At 48.6% G+C, this 26538-nt stretch overlaps 1 protein-coding gene across 1 annotated transcript in view; it reads right to left on the bottom strand.

The window, feature by feature from the left end:
* STAB2 (stabilin 2) overlaps positions 1–26538 on the bottom strand; it is an 880852-nt gene that overhangs the window by 61016 nt on the left and 793298 nt on the right. Inside the window, exons 59-61 of the mRNA XM_086919174.1 lie at positions 21005–21198; positions 16366–16507; positions 14396–14529 (exon numbers count right to left, since the gene is read on the bottom strand). Of these exons, the coding sequence (XP_086775300.1) occupies positions 14396–14529; positions 16366–16507; positions 21005–21198 (470 nt within the window). The remainder of the gene's footprint in view (positions 1–14395; positions 14530–16365; positions 16508–21004; positions 21199–26538) is intronic.

Here is a 26538-nt window from a genome sequence, read left to right on the forward strand (position 1 = left end):
TATTTGTCTACTTCTTAAAGTCAAATATGTTTTTGTGAGAAATTGGATTGTTGGTTGAGGGGGATGAGAAACCCTACTCAAGCAGCAACCACAATCATTGTCAGGGTGAGGCAAAAACAAACCCCAAATTAACTCATGCTCAATCTTGGAACAGAGCAGTCAGACTTAACTTAGAGGCAATGTAAAAAAAGTATTTTTGCAGCACTTCAAACAGTAATAAAGTGAAAACACAGCACAAGAAAAATCCCCACACCCAATTAGAAAGATAGAGTACATTTTAATAAATAAACCAAGACCAAAATGACAAAAATCCAATCAGTAAAACCAGGGATATGCAATTTAAAAGATTTCAGTGAAAATAACGCTAAAAAGCACAAAGCACCAACTGTGGATATCTGTTTGCTCTGGACCGAGACAAAGACACAATTTCATGATTACTGTGGTGGAGAGTCGCTTGGCTACAGGAACCCAGTAGAACCTGCTAAACAAGAGTACCTAAAATTCTGGTTATGGAGCATTGCGAGATTCCATGCCGAGGATGCCTTGGGCAGCCAAGATGATGCGTTGGTTACGAGAGGCTGCAAAACTACCATGGGAGGTCTTGCATCACTGAGGGATTGCGATACGAAGCTCACCGTCGAGGATACGTTGACTAGTGGAGGCATTGGTTCTGAAGAGCTGTGATGCAAGAACCTGCATCGTCACTGATGCTGCTATCTTCTAGATATTTGCAATGCAAGGGCCTGCATTGACGAAGCTGCGTACATCAATAATTTTGATGCAAGCTATGATGTCGATGTGGAGTCCTTGCGCTGGGAGAACCCTCACAGCAGGGGCGATGCATCGGTTCTGCTCAGGATTGTGCTGCGCAGCCGAAGAGATGAGTCGTTTCTGCAGGATCCACAGATGGGCTGGCAGAGCACCTTCAGGTGACCAGGTGCTGGGTCCAAGGTTGTTGGAACCTTCTGTCCCTGAGGCTCTAGTGAAAACCTATGACTAACTACAGGGAGTATGCAGCCCTTTGTGTGGTAAGTTGTGTTGAAATGACTCATCACTTTGAGGTATCCAATGCAGATGAATTCCCCGAACTTACTGGCAAAATATCCTGAGATAACCCAGAAATGGGACCCATAGTGTCTTGAACCTCTGAGAATATTGTTTTTTTTTTTTATAAATTTTATTTTTGTTGGCGAGGATAGTAAAGAAGGCACAATTTATACAGTCAGCAAGCCAGTCGACACATAAGGAACAGGTAGGTCAGGGCCAAAGGGAGTACACAGCCAGGAAAGGCCCACATCCCGGAGGCAGGGCGGCGTCACGGTGAACCTGTTAAACAAGTAAAGGGATTCGCTCTTGTGCCTCAAAGTTCAAAGAAACAATATCAATGTCTACGCCAATTTTCATGCACGATGCAGTTCCAACCTAAACAACAACATAACAGCAACGAAAAACCCCATGAATGGCACTTGTAGCGCTGATACGATCACATAAGGAGATGAAGGCAAGGGCCCATTAGAACGCGGTCCTCATAGTACAGTGTGGTCAAATGGGAATCACAATAAGAGACAAATGTATGCAATAAGGAATATCGGCATGGCTCAGGGGACTGCTACACTACCCCCAGACACCCCTCCCCAGGTCCCCCCCCACCTTCATCAGACTCCGAGGAAGCGGAGGAAAACAGCTCAGCGCTGGAGGCGTCTGAGTCATCCCCCTCCATCCCCTCGATACACATGGCTCTCCAAGCGAGTAAGTCATCCTGGAGTTTCCCATCCCTGCGAGTGCGCTGCATATGTGTCTCCTCTGCCAAGGCCCATTCCCTGGCGTCCCGCAACCAACTAGGAATTTCAGGAGCCCTCTGGCCCATCCAGGTAATGGCCACCCGTCTCCTCGCCAGGACCAGCAGGAGTTGCAGTAATTTGTAAGACAGTCCCCTCTTCCTGGGTTTGGGCACTAACGCTAGCAAACAGTGAAGCGGGACTAGTTGCAACTTAAGATGTGTGATCCGAGTAATGTGAGCAACCACCTTATTCCAAAAATCATGCACCAAGGGGCACTCCCAAGCCAGATGAAGGAATCCCGCCCTCTCTGCACTACACCTCGGGCAAGTATGGGGCCTATCCGAGGAGATACGGTGGAGGGAGGCAGGCGTCATATATGTGCGATGGACAAAGTTAAAGTGGATCAATTTGAAACGCGCATTACAAGATACTTTGCGAGTCAATAGTCCAATTCGCTTCCGCTGAGCCGGATCCAATTCAATCCCCAGGTCCGCTTCCCAAGCCACCCAAGCTGGCGCCAACGGGGGAGTCGAGTCTTTGCGCATGGCTGAGTAAAGGAGGGAAATCAGTCGCCTACCTCTGCCACAGGACAAAATGATGTCCAGGGTATTAGTGAGCTGGGGCGCCTCTGGGAATTGGGGCCACGTCGTCCTGGCCACATCCCGGAGATATCCGTAGTGGAGGTACTGTCCCTCCTGGAGTCCAAAGGAGTCCGCCGCCCTCTCAAAGGACACAAAAGAGTCGTCCGGATAAAGATCCGCCAGGGTCTCGCAACCGCCAAGGCGCCACTCCCGGAAAGACATATTTGCCTCCATTGTGAGTATCGGGGCCAGGATCCAAAGGGAGAGCTCCCTGTGAAACGGCGCACGACGCAGAACCCGCTCAACAAACTGTTGCCAAATATTAGCCGTATGCCTGACGACATAGGGCAGAGTGTCATCAGCGCCCCGACCCCGCATGAGAGCCTCCTGTAAGTCCTTGTCCGAAGCCGCACCCGCCAACAATGCCAATTCCCAGTTCTCGTCGTCAGCGAACCACCTGGCCGCTGGGAGAAGCTGCGCAGCATAGTAGTATAGATCAAATCTCGGGGCCTCTAGGCCGCCTTCATCCCAACACTGCGTCACTGTGCGCAACGCGACCATGCTACGTCCACCCGCCCAGAGCAGGGACGTGAGGAGTGAATTCAGCGTACGAAACACCCGGGGGGGCAATGGGCATAGGGTATTTTGCAGCACATATAGGACTCTAGGAAGCATCACCATCTTGGCAACTGCCAGTCGTCCCATAAGGGAGAGAGGGAGCGTGTTCCAAAAGGCAATAGATTTACGGAGGGCCACAAGAATTTTGTCTACGTTATGAGTCAAGAGAGCCTCGTCGGAGGCGGCCACCTGAACACCCAGGTATCGGAACGCCAGGCGTTCGCACCGGAGGCCCAAATAATAAGAATCCGCAGCCGGGTCGAGGACACTAGGAGTTAGTGGGAACACCAGGGACTTATTGACGTTCATGCGCAGTCCAGAGGCCGCACCAAAACGGTCCAAAAGTCGCAACAAAGCGGGGAGGGCCTCCACCGGAGAAGTCAGGTAGAAGAGCGCATCATCGGCGTATAGGGAGACGACATTGGTGGTGTCTCCCACTACGATACCCCAGTCATGCAATTCCTTGCGGGCAGATACGGCCAGGGGCTCAATCGCAAGGGCAAACAGAAGGGGGGACAGCGGGCAGCCCTGCCGGGTACCCCTCCCCAACGGCCATTCATCGGAGCGGGCCGAACCCAGACGCACCCTGGCCCGGGGCGCTCCATAGAGAACCCGGATCCAGTCTCGAAATCCGGGACCAAACCCATCTTTAAGAGTACATGCATCAGGTAACCCCAATGCACCGTATCAAAGGCTTTAGCCAGGTCAACGGAGACCAGCACATGGGGAGCCTCTCGCCCCCGGACCTCATGCAATACATGATTCAGGCGGCGCAAGTTCATCGCCGTATTACGACCAGGGACAAAGCCACACTGGTCCGGATGAACGAGCTGGGCCACGTGCGGAGCAAGGCGATTGGCCAGTAGCTTAGTCAGCATTTTTGCGTCCGAGTTTATCAAAGTGATAGGACGTTAAGAAGCGGGGTCTGTGTTATCACCCCCCGGTTTCAAAATCATACAAACCTCACCCTGATTCAAGGTGGGTGGGAGGGTACCCGTACTCAAAGCCTCATTGTAGACCTGTAGAAGGAGGGGGGCCAGGGTATGCCCGAACTCATGGTAAAACTCCGCAGGGAATCCATCCCCGCCAGGGGTCTTGGCCCGGGGGAGGGCGGCTATCGCCGCAGTAATCTCACCCAACGTCAGCTTGACATCAAGGTCTTTCGCCGCCGCCTCTGGCAGGATCTGCAGGCCGAGGTCCTCAAGGTATAAATGATAGACCTCCTCAGATATGGACAGGTCAGCCTCATACACAACCCGCAGATGGTCTCGCAGAACTGCGAGCACCTCGGCCTCCGAATGGACCATATCGCCGCTGGGCGTCCGTAGGGCCACTATACGTTCGGCCGTGAACTCACGACGAAGTATCCAGGCCAACAATCGTCCAGACTTATCCCCCTCCCGGTGTAGTCTCTGTCTATATTGGCCGAGCGTGAATTTATCGAGCCTCGTGAGAATGTCGTGGACCGACCCCAGGGCAAGGCTCTCCACCCGTCGATCCGAGGCGTCCGGATCAGGCCGGGTCTGAACGCATAAAAGCTCAGCCTCCGCAGTCTGCAAGTCAGATAGCAGCTGTTTCCTGACCCCGTACGACAGTCCCATGCATGCTCCGCGGACGACCGCTTTCAGCGCCTCCCATTTAGTGGAATAGGACAGATCTCTCCCCGCCCAGTTGAGTTCCAGATAATCGGAGAGTGTCGATGCCACGTGGTCCCGGGCCACCTGGTCTTGGAGCAGGTCAGTCGGCAGTCTCCACGTGCGTGGGCGCTCCGTCCGATCAGGCCATCGTGCCACGCACGTGACCGGAGCATGATCCGATAGGTATCGGGCCTGGTGTGTAACCGTCAGTGTGAGAGAGGAGGGGAGGTTGGCTGCCAGCACTCTATCCAGTCTACTATGAGTACCATGTGTCGGGGTATAACATGTGTAAAGCTTCTGCGCGGGGTGACAGGCACGCCAGACATCGATTGCCCCTATGTTATGCATCACTTCCTGCAAGCACGCCGTCATACGAGGCTTAGTGCCCGCCCTAGGTGGATGACGGTCCAGGTCATGATGTAGCACGCAATCGAAATCCCCGAACCAGAGGAGGGGTGCGTCCAGGCTCGGAGCCACAAGATCTTGCATCTGGGAAAAAAATGTCGGGTCATCAACATTCGGCGCATACGTATTAAGGATCAGAAGGACTTTATCGTCCAATCTGAGCTTCGCCAATATGTACCTGCCATCCACATCCGCATCAATATATTGGACAGCGCAGGGAACCCCAGGGGCCACCCAAATCAGAACCCCCCTAGCATACGTAGAATAGGAAGAATGGAAAATCTGGCCTCTCCATTTCTTGGCCAGCCGCTGCGCACCATCATCATCCAAGTGGGTCTCCTGTAAGCAAGCCACTGAAACCCCATGGCGTTTGAGGAAGGTAAGGACCCTGTGCCTCTTAGTGCACGTACCCAGGCCACGCACATTCCACGTCAAGAATTTAAATCCCATGACCACAAATCACGCCCTGCCGGGCAACAGTGTAAGCACAGCCTATGCCGACGCCAGGAGGCCCTCGCCACATAGTATTCTAGGGATGCATCGCATAGAATAAGCACCCCGCAGAACGGAATCAACATGCGCCAAATGCCAGTGTCATCATTGTCACAACCCCAGTCCCACCCCCCAACAACCCCAACATTTGAAACTTTGACTTGAACCCCCTCAACCCCACCACCCACGAGCAATAGGATAGCAACAACCAAAACCGCCACCCCGCCCTCCCCCTGCCAGTGCCAGGACGTGCACAGCCACCCCATACAACACACTCCACACACACTCACACAGAACAAACCAACCCCACCCACCCACCCTCCCAGCTCCCCGAAAGACCCAGTGGATCTGAGATAAGAACCCGGGCACAACTCCCAGCCGTGTCAGCAATGCGGGAAGGACCTCTGCCCAGCCCACACCCTTCCCCCCTGCAGCACATGATCCAAATGCCAATCCCAGGGTACCAACCAGTGTTCAAGAAGCCCCCAACAACAATGGTGTAGTGCGTCAGATCAAAGAAGTGCAGGACCAAGGAGGGTCACATAAGTAAGGACGGAGCCACAGAGTGGCCATTGAAATTAGAGCAATGATCATTCCAACCCTGGTGCCGGTAGGGCAGTCTCCGGGACCACCGGGGCCGTAGAATCTGTGTTTAGCAGGGTTTCCTGCAAAGTATCCGGCACCAATACGTCATTAGGAGCAGGCGCCCCAGTCGAACTCGAGCCAGGTCTCGACGGCGAGTCGTCCATAAGGATAGCCCTATCCGGTCCCACCACGGGTCGGGCCTCAGGAGAACCACGGGACCCAGAACGGCGTTTCTTCCTGCCACGCCGCCTCCTCTGTGGCCTGGTCCCCCAAGTGTCACGCGTGCCACCTCGCTCACCCGGGGGCAAGTCATCCCCCCTGATCTCAAGCCACTCCCACACCTCCGCTGGTGTCTCAAAGAAATGTGCCCGGCCCTGGGAGAGTACCTTGAGCTTGGCAGGATAAAGAAGCATGTACTGAAGCTGCATATCCCGGAGTTTTTGCTTGACTCCCAAGTAGGACTTCCTTTGTTCCTGGACATGCTGGGTATAGTCAGGGTAGATTGATACGCGACTGTTCTCAATCATATGGGGCCCCGACTCCCTCGCCGCCCTGAGAATACAGTCACTGTCTTTATAGTTTAGGATTTTCGCAATGAGAGCCCTAGGAGCCTCCCCTGGTCGCGGCGGGGGCACCAGAGCCCTGTGTGCCCGTTCCACCACAATGACGCCGGACAATCCATCTGGACACAGATGTTCTCGGATCCAAGTCTCTAGGAAGCGCTCAGGGTTCCCCGCCTCCAGTCGTTCCGGTACTCCCAGCACTCGTATGTTGCTCCGACGCGCCCTCCCTTCTGCGTCCTCGGCGCGCCTCTCCAATGCACGGGTAGTAGAGGTAAGTTGGGCAAGAGACTTTTGCAGGGTAGCGACCTCCCCCTGAAGTTGGGTGATATTGCCCTCCGCATCTGAAACTTTGTCTGACACTTTGCGAAGGTCTGTCCTCAAAAGGTTGACATCAATAGAGACCGTCTCTATCTGGCGTTCCAGGGCAGTGTGTGAACCCTGAATAGCCTTGAGGAGTTCCGCTCTGGACGGCTCCGATGGGCCCGGACTTCTAGCGTCAGGCTCCGTCTGCCGCGTGATCCTTTGTGACGGCAGGCGAGGGGTAGTGTACTGCTCGATTGTGTTGGACTGGGAGGCCTTCAACCCACGGCCCGTGCGGGCCGTCATAGCACCAAGCTTGCGTCCGTGCATCCCAAGACGCGCCCCTCAAGGGCAACCGGCCAGGGAGGCCCCCCCCAACCAATCCAGATCAGGTCACGGAGGCGCAGACCGTGGCGCCCAGATGATGCTATATCATATTATGCAGCGAAGGTAGCACCCAAGGCCGTTCAGTCAGGGTGAGAGGTAAGAAAGCACAGGAGCAACAGGTATCCACTACCCACTGGTGGGGGTCTAGGATTCGGGACCCCAGCAAAAGCAGGAGCGCGGGCACCACCACCTCCTCACCTCCTCACCTCGTGGTTCCCACTGCATGTGAAACAACAGCACAGGATCTCCCAGGCCCCGCGGTTCCAGGCAGGGAGGGACACAGGTGGACTTCGCCCCCAGCAGCCCCGGACGCCTTGGAGGCCGCCCGGTACAGTCCTCAAGATGGCGGGCACGTGGGGGGAGGGGCGCAGGTCGGTTTCAGCCCCAGCAGCGCTGCCCTTCAATCTCCCTCGATGCTGCAAGGCAGCGAAGGGCAAAACCAGTGTCCAAGTCGGATGGCGGTGGGAGGAAGGAGAAGTGAAAGATCTCCGCAAGTTGCAGCGAAGGGGCCGGGTCCAACTAGGCACACAGCAGTCCGGGACCCCCGCAGTCACCCCGCGCTAAAATAGAGAGCCAAGGCAGGCAGTACTCACAGCCCTCCCTGCGAGGTGTAGTCGCTCCGACGGCCGGGCCCGCAGTCCCCAGCAGCACCAATAGGGGGGGGGGCCCCGAGCTCCGTCAGAGGATCGAGACGCAAAATGGACGGCGCCTCCGTCCCGTCTCCCTCGCCGCCTCTCAGCAGTAGGATCTCTGCGCCGCCGTCTCCCGATCCACCGCCTACATTCAGGGAGCCCCGGTCAGGCCACAGGCGCTCATCAGGTAGCCCGCTCAGATCGGGAAGCCCTGGGTGGTACGCCCGCAGTCCGGCCCCACCGTGCAGGCCCAGTCCGCGGCGTCGCGTGATTCAACGCGACAGCGCCGCCCCCAGGAGCATTAGCTTTGCTGCCTACAGAGGAGCGCAGGTCGCGGGTCCCTTCATTCGGGCTCAGGGGTACCGGCGGGGTTACCGCTTCCCTCGACACGCTTTCCGGCTATCGGGAGAGCCCGGGCAGGAGAAAGTACAGGATTTTGCTGGTCTTCGGGACGGAGCTGGTGGAGCTCACGTCCTGTCGGCCATGCTGCTTGGCCACGCCCCCCACCTCTGAGAATATTGTTAGTGTGAGTTGATGATTTTCCATAATCTATGTAACCCATCCTGTATGTTGGGAGTCCCAGTCTTCTCCATAGGGCTGTTCTGACCTGTCTCAAAGAAAGAATTTGAGAGCAACCCTTTTGACACAAAGGGAACTTGGTTATAGTAGCCAATAACAAAATAATGTTTCCTATGTTTTTCTTTTTCTGCCTCTACCACATATTATTCATACGCTCACATACAGTGCTTTCTCTTCCTTTACTGAAATTGTGATTAGGTATACAGCATTAAAAGTATTACAAGACAAAACAATTCATAAACGATTCATAAAATCTTATAGAGACCGTAAACTGTGTTATAATGGATTATCTCCCATCTATGTATTGATCCTTTGTCTCCATGCCAATTATAGTTTACACATATTTGAACTTTTTTTGTGGGCAAAGAACCACCTTCCAGTTTTGTTCACTGTTGCAAATGTCATGGTAAACACTCATATGCATATAATATATCTGGTAGTAAGTCTCCTACGTACAGCATACATAAAAAAAAAATCTTTACTTTTGTAATACAATGCAAAACTGTCAGGCCAATGGGATATTCCCCTTTTTGAGAAAAGAGGAAATGTGCCCTTGTTTGGTAGCCCCAATAATGTGTATGCTGAGTAGCTGGGCATCTTCTTTAAGAAGATGTTATCTAATGCCTCCAACTCTTTCTTCCAGTAGGACTGGAGTTCCAGGCAGTCCCAAAACATGTGTCAGTGTTTTGCTACTCTTCCATCTCCTCCAACATTTGTCCTTGTTTTTGGTGTGTATGTGTGAGAGAGATTTAAAATGCTCCAACACACTACACTGGCATGAGATGCGCAAGAAAATTAATGAAATACATGTGAGATAGGGGCTGTAAAGAGATGAGGGGCACTGTTGGAGGGTGATGGTGAGGGAATCATAAAGGACTCCAAAAAAGATTTTTGTATCCTGATCCACTGTAAAGTCAGCATTTACTTCTATTTAGGAGCTATTACAATTGAATATATAATGAAAAATGTGTTGTAGAGTGCAACAGTTTGACCATTTTCCCCCAAATTTTGTTTGGTTGGGAACGCCTCAAACCCCTTTGTAGTGGTTAGACTCGCTTGATGCACTGGCTCACCATGGGACGCACGGGCTGGACTTACGATATTTGTCAGGGCTGCTTTGGCTTTCCAGTCCAGCTCTGTTGATGACTGCGTAATATATTAATATAGGGATTTTTACACCATTCCCATCAGATTTAGCTTGGATGTTTATGAATTGGAACCTTCCACCCATGTCTACTTACAAATAGTCAGCAAGTAGTGGGCTTGCTAATGCAAATAAGTGCAGTACGTTTGTAATAGTCAGGGGAAGGTTGTTTCTTTTCAAATGGGTGTCATGACAAGTAGCATGGTGTCTAAATAATTCCTATAGGGATGTATGGACTCGCTCTAAAGTTAGGTTGGATTCTTGATGGGGAACATTTTGAAAGGTTTTTTTTTTGTCATGGTGTTTTCTATTTAGGTTACACCTTGGCGATTTTACATAGGGTCACATGAGAACTGGAATTATTATTTATGTTACTTATGAGGAAGGTTTTGAATAACTATTCCTTTGTTGTGATTCAGACATAGTCTCTCATTATGATGTCGCCTGCGTTCCATCCAACCACCATCTTTGCAGATGCGGAACTGACTGACGTCAGGTTGGTGATCCCGAAACCGCAATTAGGATGCGACTACACCTGGTGCGGTCGCAAACTCCCATTTCTTTATGAGAGCTTGAGGTGCAGGCGGAAACCGCCCGGAGCATTAGCTCCTATAGAGAAATGGGAGTTTGTATAAATCCCTGCACTGTGTGCAAGGAACCTCAGGGTGCCTGCCCCACGGTGCAGGGATTCACAGGGGACACCATGGGTGACCCCTGGGTCCCCAACTGGATGCTGTGGAAGGGGCCTCCAAAGTCGCTTTATGATGGACATTCCATGTCGTAAAGCCCAACATGGAAAGCCTGTCTGAAACCGACATCACAATCCAGACGGTGGAAAAGCTGTCCGTTTGGGATTATGTGCGGCTTCCGACTGGCGGATGGGCTCCTTGTGCCCATCGGAAGCCAGTCGGTTTGACCGGCCAGTTTAGATTCTGTCTACCGACATTATGATTCAGTGGTCGTTATGTAAACCAATGAAGTCGGTATGTAAGCCTCCGACGAGCGGACAGAGGCTTACCGACCGACATCATAATAGGGCCCTTAGTGATTTCGTTTTTAGAACCTTTACTTTTGGATTGAAGACCACATTATTTGGAACGTGGGACGTGGACTTCAGCATTTTTGTAGTGATATCCAAAGTGTGTTTTCAATATCAATGATAATTTAGCTACGTATACTTTTTCACTTTGGTGACTTACTCTAAATGCGCAGCCTCACTACAGCAAGTGCTACCTTTTCTTATGTCCCTGGGATATTATTACTATAAACTGTTATTAATTATGCATGAACTTTGTACCTTGGTATTAAAGTTGGTAATGTATCTTATGTGAAATATGCAATTGGTGCAAAATATTGGGATTTAGGTATGCACAGGGTATTTAGTACAGTATCAATCACAACCCTTGGATTTTGTTAATATTGGGTGTATGATCTGTACTCATATATGGTACCCTAAAGTACTTTTAATTTATGCATATTCTCTATCCCTGAGGAACGTTTGATGATTAGGCTGGACGAAACACGTATTGGCTCGAAACAAATATGAAATAAAGAATATTTTGTGAAAGAATATCAACAAGAATTGGCAAAAAGTTTGGTGTGTGCTTGCAAGAACAGCACACTTGGGAACCAAGCTAGTAACAACCGGCTTCTTGCATGTTGAATACACCTTCCCCAAGCTATTTGTGAATGAATGATGTATTTCTAAAAGAAACAATGTGCATATGAACATGGCGTAGCTATAGGTAATTGGTGGAAAAATGCATCTAGTGAGAGGTTTCTTAAGGTGATTAGTGTAGCTCAGTGTAAGCATCTGAACTATTAATGGTGGTAATGTTCAATTAGACGAGATGTAATCTACAAGTGGACCATGACCACTGTGAAGATAAGGGGAGCTCACGTAGCTGGCCCCTAAATATGTAGCGCCAGTAAAGATTAACAAACAGCCTGATAATTAGCCATCTGCACTTACAGTTGCCGGAGATCCCAACTAATCAATGAAACTGGCACTTGAAAACAACTTCTTATGTTACAGTACGTAAAATTATGAGGGGATAAATAAACTCGCCAACAAAGCGTTTTGTTTCTTGAATCATAAACACTATGTGGTCACAAAAGTCTATTCTACCCTATATGGCTTATTCAAGGTTATCAAAAAATTGAAATTGTAAAAATTAGTTGCATACGGAATCCCCTTTATTAGCAGTTACCATTGACTTATTTAAAGTATGTTCATGATAATATTTGTTAAAAATTACAATTTTTTGTGAGGCATTCCTGCAGATTTTTGTATCTTTTTTACTGACCCTTTTTTGCTGGCCACATGATTCTACACACTTTACTCATGCTAACCAGTGGAAAAGTGCTTGTGCTGTCCTCTCTAAACATGTTAGAAATGGTATACCTTAATTGGTATTGGTATACCCTTAGATTTACTTGTATGTCCCTAGTCTTTTGTACTACATGTACCCTGGGCTGTAAATTAAATAATATTCGTTGGCAGTAGCGCTCAATATGCAATCAACTAAAGTAGCCCTTTAAAACATCTCTCCAGGCCTGCCACTGCAGTCTGGGTGTGCAGTTTTAAACTGCCATTTTGACCTGGCAAAATATAAAAACCTTTTGCCAGGCGTAATCCTTCCTCTCTAATATTTAGAGGTCACCACCAAAGTAAGCCCTATATACTCTATGACTAGGTGTGTGGTATGTAAATAGCAGGACCTGTACATTTAATATTTTAAATATTCTGGCAGTAAAAAACCTATAATAATTTATCAAGCTTAATTTCGAATTGCGAGCAGATAGAAGAAGTGGTCAAGGACTCATTTTTATAGAAATTTAAATTAATGCTCAGGATGGTTTTTATATTACCATTTTGGAAATGAGACTTTTAGAAAGATGTCAATTTTCTGCCTGAAGCTACGAGGGCCTTTCTACCATTGTCACATGACTGCCAATGGCTATCCTGTGGTGGGATGTGGATTGCTCCCAGGCAGTGGAAAAAAGCCGTGGGTTTGGAGAGGTGTTTTTCTTCCTTGAGCAAGATGGGCTGGGGGCTGTGCCCAGCTCCCTTCCTGAGGTATACATGATGCCTACCATGTCACTGGCAGATGTAGCTTACACCTAGGTGTCCCTCCCATTTGTCTTTCAAGAAAATTTGGCCCCAAACTCAGTGGGAGGGAAATCTGTCCCAGAACTGTTTGGAGTGACCACAAGAGAGGGTTTTCCCATTATCATAGCCACACCTATGGGTCTGAAAATGGAGCTTAGACCAGGGGATGAAACGTTCTGCAATGTTGGATTAGGAAAGAAGGGTACTGCTGGATAGTTTACAGTAAATCTTGAAGGAGGTTCTGCAAAAGTGTGTAGGGTCACCCTTGAGAGCTTTTACCCCACTGATTAGGGAGTGGCCAGGAGTTTCCCCACCTACAAGCTGGCCTAGGGCATAAATGTGACATCCCTAGTACTCTCCTCGGGCCACTCCTAGACCTGTAAAAGCATCAGAAGAAGACCTGCCCTGCTGTCTGAAGAATATGAAGGAAGATAGAGCCAGCTTTTCTTGAACCCAGTATTCCAGAAGTTACTTCAAGGTCAGTTGACTGAACTCCTGATTGAGCTACAGGGACTAAAGCAGGTTCCATAGGCCTCTCTTCCTGCAACTGCCCAGCTGACTAGTTCCATGTGAACCTGCCCTGGACCCTGCTGCTGGCCTCTGTTGGAGTGAGTCCAAACACCCCAATGGTGCCCGCCAGGTCCTAGACCCTGGGCTGGTGTTAGAGAGTGTGTCCCTCCTGACCCCAAACTACAAGAAGAGAAATTCTAATGCTTTTTGCCCATTGTCTGCCTGGAGAACAGATGGAGATCAGAATCACCATCAAAGCCACAGCCTTCGACATTGAATCTCCAATCTTCCTCAGCTTGCTGCTTTGCCCTGCTAAAGGAGATTGGACTTTAAGAATAGTTTCTAGGAGTAAACCTGAAGGGATTCATCGAGAGCGATGCCGAACAGCATCTGATCAACATTGAGGCCTTCCCGGGCACAGACCTTGGATTTGCTTGGAGCTTTCCTGCCTTTGTCAAGAACCACACCGGGAACCCGCTTTTCAGCAGCCCACCATCATTGAGAAACAATTTGTATCCAGCTTGCCCCACCGATGACTCTTTATCCACCACTTTTTCCTCCAGAAAAGTTTCCAAGTCAGAAGGTAAACTTTCCACCAGGACGAACCTGGTCCCTGTATCCGACCAGTATTCCATCATGGCCGGCCTTAACTTTTGACTTTGGCTCAGTTTAACATGTCTACAAAACCACAGTTAACGCTTTGTGCTTTTTGGTGCTATTTTCAATTCAAAATTCATATCTCTGGTTCCTCTCATTGGATTTTTATTGTTTTGGTGTAATTTCATTATTAAAATATTCTCATTTTTCTGAATTGGTTTGGGATTGTTTTTGTGTTTTGTTTTCACTTTGTTACTGTTTGAGTACTGCCCAAATATTTTATACATTGCCTCTAAGTTAAGCCTGACTGCTTTGTATCAAGCTACGAGAGGGTTAAGCACAACTTTATTTAGTTCCTTTAGTGGTTCACTCTTACGAGGACTGTGAATATTATTTGCAATTGGTTCTCACCCCCCTTAACTACTACTACAATGTCTTACACTACTGAAACACAAAGTTCAAAATGTCTCACCTTCTGAGCATATAGCAATTGATTGTAAGTAGCCATTGTAGCATCTTCGTCTGCACAGGCTTTAGTTGCTTCATCATAAGTCCATTTATACTGCCCCTTGGGGGATCGTAAATGGAACACCCCAACTGTTGAATCTAAATAAAAAGCAGGGAATATTTATTAATAGAACTTCACACAGTGCAGAACAGCAAAGAAGGAAGTGAGGCAGCAGGAGAACCCAACCCGTTAACTCCTAGTTCAAGAGGCCACATCATGGGCCAGGTTCAGGGTTAGGTGAATAGGCACTCACAACCGCAAAGGAGTAACCCGTCCACCAAACTCTAAATCAGGCCCTTTGTTTCCTCTAGTAGTGTATCCTTTCTGCTAACATATTTGTATCAACTTAAATAATTTCTGCTTCTAGAACCCATGTGTGTGACATGAAAAGTCTACTATTCGTTTTCAATGAAGTAGCAACCAGGGGGCTGGAGACCAGAGGTAGGAATAAGATTGCCGTCCATCTCTAGGACACAAGATGGCAGAAGCTGATGACTGTGGTCAGGAAAGTGATCATGTTAGCATGTCTATGCAATTGTGTGCATGTGCTTATAGCTTTGGATATGATCCAGGAGAAGGTCATGCTCAACTTCTATAGTCAATGATGCTTTGAGTGCACAGAAGCTAGATCGCAGCATTGTGCCGTCCGCCTCCAGCACTGGTAAAGTCCCTGAGAGTTTGTGGAGTAGCCTTTCGTGAGTGCAGCTCAGGTGTGTCAGGGAGTCTTTCCTAACTGTGGGGTCTTTTGAGTGACTCAATGGATGGGTAACTAAGAAAAACGGTGAACACTTTCACAACAGACGACTCGGCTTCTACACCCCCGCCCGCCAGCTCCACAGACCACGCCCTCGCCACCGTCCCCCGCATGCGAAGAGTGACCGCCGGCGGCAGATCATTCTCCCACCACGCCGCCAAGACATGGAACACCCTACCCATCCGTCTACAGCAGACCGAAGACCTCCTAACCTTCAGGAGACTCCTCAAGACCTGGCTCTTCGAACAATAGCAGCATTCCCCCCCCCTAGCACCTTGAGACCCCCACGGGTATGTAGTGTGCTCTACAAATGCTATGATTGATTGATTGATTGTGCTTCTCAGATGATGAGCAATATATTCACTTTTGTAGAGGCTTGGCTTTGCTCTGCTCATGAGTCAGAGAGGGAGACTCTCACTCTTGAATGCTCTTTAATACTTACTGTCTAAGTCATGTAAAAGTGACAAGAGCAAATACCCTACAAATCAAAAAAGAATAAAAGATTTCTGGTCTTTACGTTAGATCTATGTTCTAAGTCCGATATGTCCTTGATAAGCCAAGATAGAATTAGATGAAAAGACATGTGATCATCAGGGGACATATTGCCAGGAACCTTAGAATATACAGATGACTGAGATCCACTGCAAATATTAACATCATGTGCAAAAGAACTTGCAGGAACAGCACCAAAGGGCGGTGTCAGGGCACACCTACGCCTGCGTCACCTCCGATGGATCGACCCTCCACCCATAGGTGCAGGTTCCCAGTCTGAACACAATGCACCAAACCTCACACAATTCGTATTCTACCAGTATAATATTCTGAATGTGGTGGATAATAACATACACTGGAAATACATTTGAGATTAGAAATGGATATAAGTGAACGTATGCACCCTTAATGCACTTCTCTGAACTGAATCAAAAATTCTGTGCAGAAGTAAAAAAAAAACGTATTAACAAATTTGTAAATGGGATTTCCACAGGTAATGAGAGTGACTGTGTCACAAAGAGATGTTTTAACTGTAACATAAAGATAGTGTGCATAAGTCTGCTCCATTTTTTTCATGCAAAATTGACTGTGCATAAACACAAGGCTTCTCTCAGTTGGATGCTCCCTGTTGAGTCACCCCACGATCCCTGTGAGTGGGGACAGGTCAGACTGCATGGGGACCACTGACCTTGGTAGTGGAGATCGGCGCAGTCAGCGTCGACGTGGCACTGGCCGTTGTCCTGTAAACACCGATCGATTGGCAGCGCCTTCACCTCACAGTCTACACCGTCGCCAATGTAGTTGTCCTTACATTCACACACGCGTTTATCCTAAGAAAACAGGAGTGTCAAACATGCACATTTTTGAACATCACATTCATGAGAGAGAACGTAAAGTGCAACAAAAACCGAAAAATATTTTGAAATTCTCTTAATACCCTCTTAAAAAGCTTGTTAAAGATTCAACATTTTCCTCGATTTTGAGTAATAGTCCAAAGGAGATGAGAGTTTGCTAATAGGGATCATGGCTGTAATTGAACTACCTTCTCTGCCACCTCCACCCACATAGACATTGGCATTTTGAGGTAACTGTGTTATTTGTATTTGTAGCACGCGCACCTCACCCGGGGGCCTGTTGCCAGGCAATACAGAAAAGTACTAATGACCTTCACAAGAGGAATATCAGACAGCTTTACATGTGCACTAAACCTTAGCACAGCCATCCCCTCACAAGGATGTAACGTTCGGCGACAGTAGTCTGCACTGCCTCAATCACACGTCAATGGCACAGCAGTCATATTTCACGCACTTTACAAACCAGAAAGCTAGGCTTTCTACTAGGCACACACCTTGCCTAGAAGCTAATCCCCTTTAGGAGGGGCCAGGAGAGTGCAGAGGATGAATGCGTTTCACCACGTCGCATTCTTTGGGGAGTGTGTTATCCATGCATTACCTGGCATTCTGCACTCTAAAAGCTGCACCTCAAAAGGATAACGGATTTCCATCCCTTTTAGTAAAATTTGTTTCCAGTTTCTTTCGATCACAGTGGGTTCATTAATAACTTGCACGTGACCATAAACGACTGGCTTTAACCCTTCATTATGCCGACCCGCCTTCTATCGGTTGAGCGGCACGGTTTACCCCTCCCCCTTCAACCACCTCTTGTGTATATGGTTTTGCACTTGACAGACTGGGAGAATCATGAGCACGACCATGCGGAAGTCCACGTCAAATGGCACGAAGTTTGTTGAGGGAGACAACATCGTGATTTGCGGCTGATGCTTGCAAGCACAACTAAAGTTAAACATCTCCTCCTCGAGTTTAAAAACACTTGGAAAATATGGCGTAGGGACCATCATGGGAGCAGAGGATGAGATTCTTTTTACTGTAGATTTTTAGTTGGGAAACTCCTTAAAGCTCATGCTGCCAACCATAGATGGTGGCAATTGTTTCTATGTCGTTGCATTTACAGGTGAGTCTTGTCTCCTGTATAAGAAACCCAAGAACTAATCATCACTTGGCAGCTTTTTTTTGTCTGCACTGCCCTATTTTATTTGTTTTTAGTTTACAGTCTTAGTGTTGTGCAAAGTGCAGGACCCCAGTTCCTACATAAATAGATACATGTGTATTCCAATAAAAATACTAAATATGTTAAACTTTCTGTCAGAACCCCTTTGAGAGGGCCATGGCGCACGTACTGGCTACTGGGCCCAACTGTGGTGGTTGAGGCCTTTTCCTTCTGATGTCCAGAGGTCGGACCTACTATAGATCGTAAGCTACTGGGCCGAGTACCCCTTCCCTTCTGCCCTTGACTCCCTCGGGTAGTGTAGATACAGGTCAGTGAACAGGACTCATAACTCAAAGTCCGACAGTACAAACAATAAATCAAAGTCTAGTCCAATACTTACTTTCATAAGAAAAAGAATAATTTTATTTCTAACTACAAATTCAAAAGAACAACAATATTCACGAGCAATAACACAATCCTCTTGAGGTCAAGACTGCACTAGTTGTCAGACAAATCTCTGTCCCATCCTCTTGGTTATAACGTGGTTGGGGGTTATTCCTCATTCACTGGTGGCCCCATCCAGGGAATTCTCACTGTCTAAGTTCTAGATTTCCCCTTTGACGCTCAGTAATTAGTCAATGTGTCTCTGGTGCCACAGCACCTTCAGCAGCGAATCCCCTGGGGTCTGCAGGCTCAGTTCAATTCTTACCTGCTCCTACAGCATGGAACCATTCAATGTTATAGCTGGTGCCCCGAGAGGGGGCGCGTGCAAGTTCAGATCCTGGTCAGAGAAGTTGGACTGCTTGCTGTACACACTGCAGCACACGCCAGGTGCAGGCTTACTCTTTAGAGTGGCACGGCCGGTTCACCCCAGTGATTGGAGCAGCTTCCAGCTCGCTAAGAGAAGTGTGGCTCAACGGTTAGAGGAGGCAGACCCAGAAGCAGAGGTCGGCCCGGGACCAGGGTTCAATTCCCGACGCGGCAGGGTACGGAACCAATGTCAGCGGGCTCGATAAATCTCACCTAGGTGCCTCTCTAACCATGGGTCCCACGCTGCAACTCTGGGCAATAGCTTGCTTAATCTCCACAACGGCCCCCTCGCTGCTGGGGATGATTGGCTTCACCTTGGGGATGCCCAGTAGGCACCATCTCACAGGGAAAGCCAGGACGGGTTCCCCAGTGGTACACAGCGCCAAGAAACCCTGGGGTGAACGTGCGCTCTACAAATTCATACTAACATAACATAAGGTGCGGCAATCAGTTTCTCCAGAATGGGTGAAATCAATACTTCAGCTCCAGACTAGAATCCAGCGATTGCATGATGTCTTCCTCTGCATCCTCCTGATCTTCAAGGGTCAGTCAGGGCAGATCTCACTGTGAGGTTAGACAGCCTCGTCACAGCCTCCCTCCAGTCCCAGGTGGTGGCCAGAAGTCTTTCATGATTTGGTCCCAGCAGCCCCTCTGGGCACACTAGGTTGCAGCGGTCCCTACAGACACAACATTGACCCATTCGATGCAATTGCCCACACCACAGCGGCCCCTCCTTGCATATGGAGTAGCCACTAAGGCATTCATGAGTCCTGACACAATGGTCACAGAATTACTTGAACGGTGGTCCCTTCTGGCATACGGGGTCACTTCAACAAGGTAGTGCAGGCTTGGTGCATGGTACACAGTGCTCAATACTTGGATTAGTCTATGGTGGCCCTCTCCTACCTATGGGGGTTACTGAAACAATCCTGTTTATGGGCTACGGCTCGATCAGTGCACAGTCAAATCCTCAGACTTCGCACAGGAAGCCCCCATGGTATAGCTCCCCACTAGATCTTGGTCCCTCCAATGCTCTCCCCTTTCTCATATGCATACTGGTCTTGGGAAGCATGCAGGCACTGGTGCTCCAGCCTCGAAGGCAGGTGATCTTGGTTTCCAGCCGCAGTCTGTGCAGTTGCAGAGGTGGGGCCCGGTAGGGGGGGATTGCGGGGGATGACGCAGAGGGAAAATTAAATAAATGATTAATTTTCCCTCTGCATCGTCCCTCGAAATCCCCCTTACCCGGCCCACCGCCCCACCCCCTGTTACTTGCACGGAGTGCGGCTGTTGGTTTCCCTGAGTGATATCCCCTCACCCAGCAGGAAGAGAAGACTAGCAGGCATTAGCCCCAGTCCTCGTCACAAGCAGAAGTCTTGCTGAACTTACCATTCTCACACAGTACATTTGGCTGTTTGCAGATGGCAAATGTTGGTGTCTCAACCTCCCCTTCTTCTAGTCCTTTCCCAAACATCACATGTGATTTAGTGTCAGGTAGTCTTTGAAGTTTTATTTTGGGGTTCTGCTTCTTTTGAAATGCACATTCCTCCTATTCTTTTTTTTCTTTTTATGATGTCTATCACAGCAGGCTGACTCCGAAGTAGATTGACCCACAACACAATTCACGGAAGTGCCCATAGTTCACACCTGAATATCAGCCAGAGTGAAATCTACATCAAAACGTAAATCGTATGTTCCCAGACCTACTCTTTGTGGTTCCCTAAGCATCCCTGTCTCCCTTCCTGAGATTTGTCCAGGCCCCTTTCTTGTGATCCATCAATTAATCAAAGAGCAGCCTTTTGAAGTGTAAAGGGGAGGGGGGGGGTCACCTTCTCCACCCAGCCAGCTCACAGGAATACAGCAATACAAAAATCTGTCTGGGGAGGTTCATCTCCTCCTCATGTCTTCACAGGTAGGCCTGGGCTTCCCAAAATGAAACTCAGTGCCTTTCATATGATGTGCCAATGCAGGCACATGTGAGGTACATTCACCGCACACTTACTGTCCAGCACTGTTACCGTCATGCATTTAACCATTCCAAGTACAGATACATTGAGACACACTTTAAATCTGTGTGCACTGTTCAGCTCTAAAGCTTGCCTGTACTGTACCAGGATGTGCTATTTGAAAACACACACTGCCAGCACACACTCACCATGTGCAGTACACAACAATTCACCCTTCATGTACTGTACTGCATGCAAGCTCACATTCACCCAGCATATGCTTCCATTGCGCATGCACTACACAGTACTACATCTTTCATGTCTTGTAATACTTGCAGGCATACGCTTAGCACATGCACTAATCCTACATGTACTACACAACACTTGTGTTGCTTAACTCTTGGTGAAGGCAATAGCCTTCCACAACTGGGTGGGTAGCACTTTGGGTGTCCCTCCTCGTCCAACAAGCCCATGACAAATAAAATCAGCATTAGGGATCCAGATGAAAGTACAATTGGGTTCTAAGTGCCTGGGTATATGTCTTTAATTTTTCATCCCAATACTTACTGGTCCAGTCATTTTACAGATAGCATGCTCATGGCAGCCGCCATTGAACCCATCAACACATGGGTCTATAGGCATGCACGCGTAGCCGTCCCCTTTGTATCCCTTTGGACAGCTGCAGGAAACTTTCACTCCAGTCTGAGAACACTTTGAAGACTTGGCACAGCCACCATTGTTTTGCTTGCAGAAATCCACAACTGTACAGCGGAGACACATAAAAACATACATGTTTCATTTATTCTAGAGATTGTTGTGTCTGTACTATAACATCATGTACAAGCATTGCACAGGGGCAAGATGAGGGAATGATTCCATGATGGTGGGTTGGGTACATTGAACATTGTTGGTGATACAATTCCTTCTTTTACAGGTATGGTGGGACATGTCTGGACCACCACCACAACTATGTGCTCGACATACACCAGCAATGTAAATCTGATGTGCTAATATGTACTCTTACATTGGCCACTTACATGGTGTGTGTTTCATACTAATGGGACACTCCCTCCACTCGTAATACAGTTATTCAATCAGCATTCACGCTCATGGAATACCTGGGGACTGATATGTTACAGCCAACAATCGGTTTTAAATATGGCTGTGCCGTAGATGACTTTCCACAGTTTCTAGGGGCCATGAGTGAAGGTCTCGGCTCTTAAGCTCTTGTTAGATGATCGAAATTAATCTATTGTCCACTGAAATTTGAATGGTGACAGTGGGCTCCTAAGGGGCTTGGTACTGTTGTGATGCCCACTTAGATAAGGTGATGGCCTGATAACACACTCTCAGCACCTGTGCTCCTGCAGTACAGGGGGTCAAATAGGCCATTTAGTTCCCATTTTCCACTGTTGCTGTAGTGTCTCTCTGCTGAGTGACTCAACCATAATGGTGCATTATACAACTCCATCACAGAGGAGCATTGAAGCATCGGTACTCAAACAGATACATACCTTGTGCATACTTGGTCGGTCACCAATGAGAAGAGCTGCAAGTTGTTACCTGTTGAGTGTCTGTCCGTGTGAGAGTGGTTACGGTCTATTTTTGCTCATTCTTGACATGAGTGCAATTCCTTTGTGAGCGTTGTAGCTATGATCAACACTAATTGTTCCCATTGGTCAATTTCACCATCTGGGCTGTGACAGCGCCCAATGCCGTTGCTTCCTTTCGTCAATTCTCGATTTACAGCCTTTGCTAAATTTATTTCTAAATCATCACAATATCCAATATGCAAACCTCTCAACTTGTGGTTACAAAAACGTATTTTTGCATGCAATAACAATTTTGTGAGAACTGTAATTTGAGGATTTGGGTTGTGAAGATTCTACTTTGTATGATAACCCAATCAATATCTATGAAGTGCTGTACCACATCATGGCCCAGTTTTATGCGCTGACGCGGAAGGAGTCTGTGTGTTTCTTTTTGGACACATTTTTAGGTCTCGCCAAGCATTGAATCGCGAATGATGACTTCTCGCCCACCCCCACTCCCGTTCGTGTTTTCTTGCCTGCCGGCACTTCTGTTTTCAATGCAATAGGTCCTGCGTAAATGCGAGTCCTATTGCATTGCCAATGTTTTTTTTATTCTTGCAAGCACAATTTCTGTATACATCACGACTTGCTTTGCTTACGTTGCCCACTTTCACTTTCTAAGGCCTGGCTGAAGGAGCAGATGGAGCAGGGCAGCGAGCGGCTGCTGCTCATGGACTGCCAGCCGCAGGAGCTCTACGAGTCCTCGCACATCGAGGCGACGCTCAGCATGATGGCCCTGCCAGGCCTCATGCTGTGGCGCCTGAGGGGGTGGGAACCTGCCGCTGAGGGCTCCCTTCCCCTGTGCATCTTACCCACTGCAGTACCGCCACCCCAACTGTCCACGCTATTGACGGACATATGCTTTCCCCGAGCACCTTTGTTCGTGCTTATCAAAGCATCTCTCTGATGTTTATATCACAATCACCTCACAAACAGCTTTCATTAACAGTCACACTTGGATGTGTCGGGGCTGTGCTGCTGCTATCTGTGCACAGCTCCTCAGAAAAATGTTATTACAACCGCAGTACCTTCAACTTTCGAAAATGCTAGACGGACTGTATTGCAAATGTTTATTGAAGTTAAGAAATTGGACGCAAGAGGCCCTTCACGTAGTCCTTCTTTCGTTTTGAAGCCCAAACGGTCATTGGAAAGATGGATATGGCGGAAGGTTAGACGGGGTTTAGGTGACGTCACATGCTAGGCCTCCTGCCGGAAGCGGCAGACAGCACACATTGGTCTGCAGTGATGGCAGAAACTTACCAGGTTTGGAGTTTTTAGGAGCTAACCCAGACAGCCTGTTTGATCCTGTCGCTGGGGCGGCTGGTGAAGAGCTCAAGGAATGAGCTCCACCGGTTCGTAACTTGCAAAAATATCCCTGCTAGCCCGAGCGAGACCGTCACCCCAAAGTTCAGTTACAAAGGCAGGAGTCACGGATCCTAGTGCTCTGCCACGGAAATATTTTTGCCCTTGTGGAGGATTGATTATATGCTGGAGAAGGTCCGTCTGATGGCTACGATCGAAAGAGCCCGGACACTGGCGGTGAAGAACTTCTCCTTTCACTGAGTTCTCCCGCAGCGTCAGTGAATGACTGAGGGCCCCCGTGAATGCGCCGTGGGACGACATACCTGCAGCTACAAGCGACGGGATTTTACCATCTGAGGTTTCTTCCCGGTGCACTGGCTCCGCGACGGCCCGGAGGCGCATCAAGGGTCCCGGTGAGAGCGTCACCACGGCTGAGAACCACGGTGTGCAGCACCAGCGATCCGAGCTAAGGTTAGATTGTTGGGCGCTGCTCCCCCTGCCTACGATCTCCCTCAGATTCAAAGGCAGACCCTCAACCCGCTGGAGTCAAAGCGCTGAGATCGCTATTGTCAGGACTAGCCCTCCCTCCCTCTCATTGGGCGTGAGCCCACAGGGTCTGAGGCTCTCGGTGGAAAACGCAAGGGACTCATCCTGGGTATTCAACTCGCTGCTTCTGGCTGCTTTCCTCCAGATTCTAGGGGACTGAGGCACGCTTTGCTTACTATTGCATGGCACTAGAGTGCTGACCTGTGTAATGAGCAGCCAATCCTGCTTGGCAGTATTCCGAAGGCCTTTGGGTCTTGATCGATCGCTCTTGTACATCACTGGGTATTTTATGCCTCACTTGCTAGGTGGTCACCTGGATGGCCCGTTTTCCAGTACAAGGCCACCATTATGTACCCCAAGGCATATTTCACCAGCAGTGCCTCCCCTCAAAATGGCACTCATAATTACCCAAACAGAAACAGAACTACCTAGTCCACATCAACTCATGGGAATAGAAGTAGGACTACAAACTAAACTAAAAATTTCGGCAGGGATGCGAGGAATACAGGCAGTGTCTTGGGACTACACAGTTGTGTACCCGCAAATAAAACTGGGTTGGTATCATCATCTCGACACCATCGAACTGGCTGATTTCTAAGCAATCCTCTCCATTATCAACCAAGGACTGACATCCATTTTGTGCTTCCTCTTTCATTATCAGAAATAGAAGAGGTTTACACTCATGACAAAGTGGGTTTGGAAACAGAAAGAGTAATGTTCTTTCAGTCTTTGGTGGCCATCTTGGATTGGGCAACCCCTTTGGTGCTTCCTCTTCCACTATTAGAAACAGAACAGGTATGCACACATGATACAATGCTGCTTCTCCCCTCTACCTTTCTACCTGTTTTTAGCCTTGTTAGGTATCTCCCTTTGGTCCTGATTTGATCTCACTCCTATTGGTTTTATTCTCACTTGATTTCTGGAATATGCGCACCCCTTTTATTTTACTTCTTTGCGCTATCACTATCCTAGTGGCCCCTTTTTCTATCCACCACACCACGTCTTCACCTCATCTCCCTATCATGGCATCCAGTCGAATTAAGTCTGGAATCAACTGCTTTAAAGTCATTTATCCCCCTTATATGTCCATAGCAGCAGCACAACGGTTCAAGCACAACATCATTGAACAATTTCCAGATTCCCTCTTTGTTGACCAATTCCATAATGGGTGCCTAGGAAAGATCAAAAATGACTTCATTTTCTTCACTCATGACATCCCTTCCTGGTCCTCCAGCTTCTTCAATTCCTTCAACGTCTCCTCCTCCTCTTCTTTCCCACATGGGAAGCAGTTACAAATTTCTCCCTCCGCTTGCTTTAATGGCTCTCTCACCATTACACTTTATAACAATGGCACTGTCATGATCCAAGCTTCAGACTACTGTCTCTCTCTCTTTGACCACCTCTTCCACTCCCTTCGTCCTACCCCTGTGACTACTATCTCTCTAGATTCTTCCTCTTCTTCTTCTAGCCTGTCTACTTTCTCCCCCCTTGACCCCAACTCATTCCTTCAGACCGCTCTCCCTGGAGTCACAGGTCTACCCCTTATCCCCCCTTCCCTCGTTCCCTCCCCTCCCATTCTGCCCCCTTCCCAACTGGACCTCCCCCTTACCTCGTCTGCTTTCCACCCCACTTCACCTCTACATCCTGCATTTCCCCACTATTCCACTGCCTTCTCCTGACCCCTAACTCCCCTATTCCTACCCTACCCCTATTTAATCCACCATTCTTACAACCTGAACTACCCTTCAACTCGCCTTACCCTGCCCCCTCCCTTCCCTCTTCTCCTCACCCCTTTCTGCTCTTCCCCTTTCCTCGTACCTTCAATTCTGTTCTTACACCTCCAATCTCTCTACTACCTTCACTCCCCCTCCCATGCCTCACATCCCTGCCTCCCCTATTTGTAATTCCATCATCTTCCCTCCCACTGACTGTACACCTCCCATCTCCCCACAACTTACACTCCCACCTATGCTTCACAACCCTGTTTCCCCTCTTGGTAATTCCTCCCTTTGACCGCATAGTCCTTTACTCCTCCCACAACTTTCATTCTGCTCAACCCCGCCCACTCTGCCTGGTGCCTTTACCCCTACATTCACCTTTCATTACCCTTCATTACCCATTGTACCTGGCCTGCACCCTCTCTCTTCTCCCCATTCCTGTGGCCTTCCTTCGACCTACCTCCCCTCCCTGTACAGCCCCTTCTCCTCTCATCTCACTGTATCCATGGCCTTCCCATAGCCCCCTCCTCCCCCCTCCTCCTCCCGCCATCCATTTCTACTTCTCAATTTTCTCCTCCTATGTATGATCTCTATTCTTCACATCTGCTCAACACCAGTAAAAATCTCACTGTAACTCAATCCTCTCCTTTCTATTGCCATCTTTCTCCCCCTCAGACCCTTGCATCACATCTCTCCTTCACCTACTTCACCTATCCATCCGTCCGTCCGTCCGTCCGTCCGTCCGTCCGTCCGTCCATCTATCTATCTATCTATCTATCTATCTATCTATCTATCTATCTATCTATCTATCTATCTATCTATCTATCTATCTATCTATCTATCTATCTATCTATCTATCTATCTATCTATCTATCTATCTATCTATCTATCTATCTCTGTCCATCCATCCATCTCACTCTATGTATAGTTACGTCAGAGCTAC

This window comes from Lissotriton vulgaris, chromosome 1_1 (genome assembly GCF_964263255.1).
Source record: "Lissotriton vulgaris chromosome 1_1, aLisVul1.2, whole genome shotgun sequence".
Lineage (NCBI taxonomy): Eukaryota > Metazoa > Chordata > Amphibia > Caudata > Salamandridae > Lissotriton > Lissotriton vulgaris.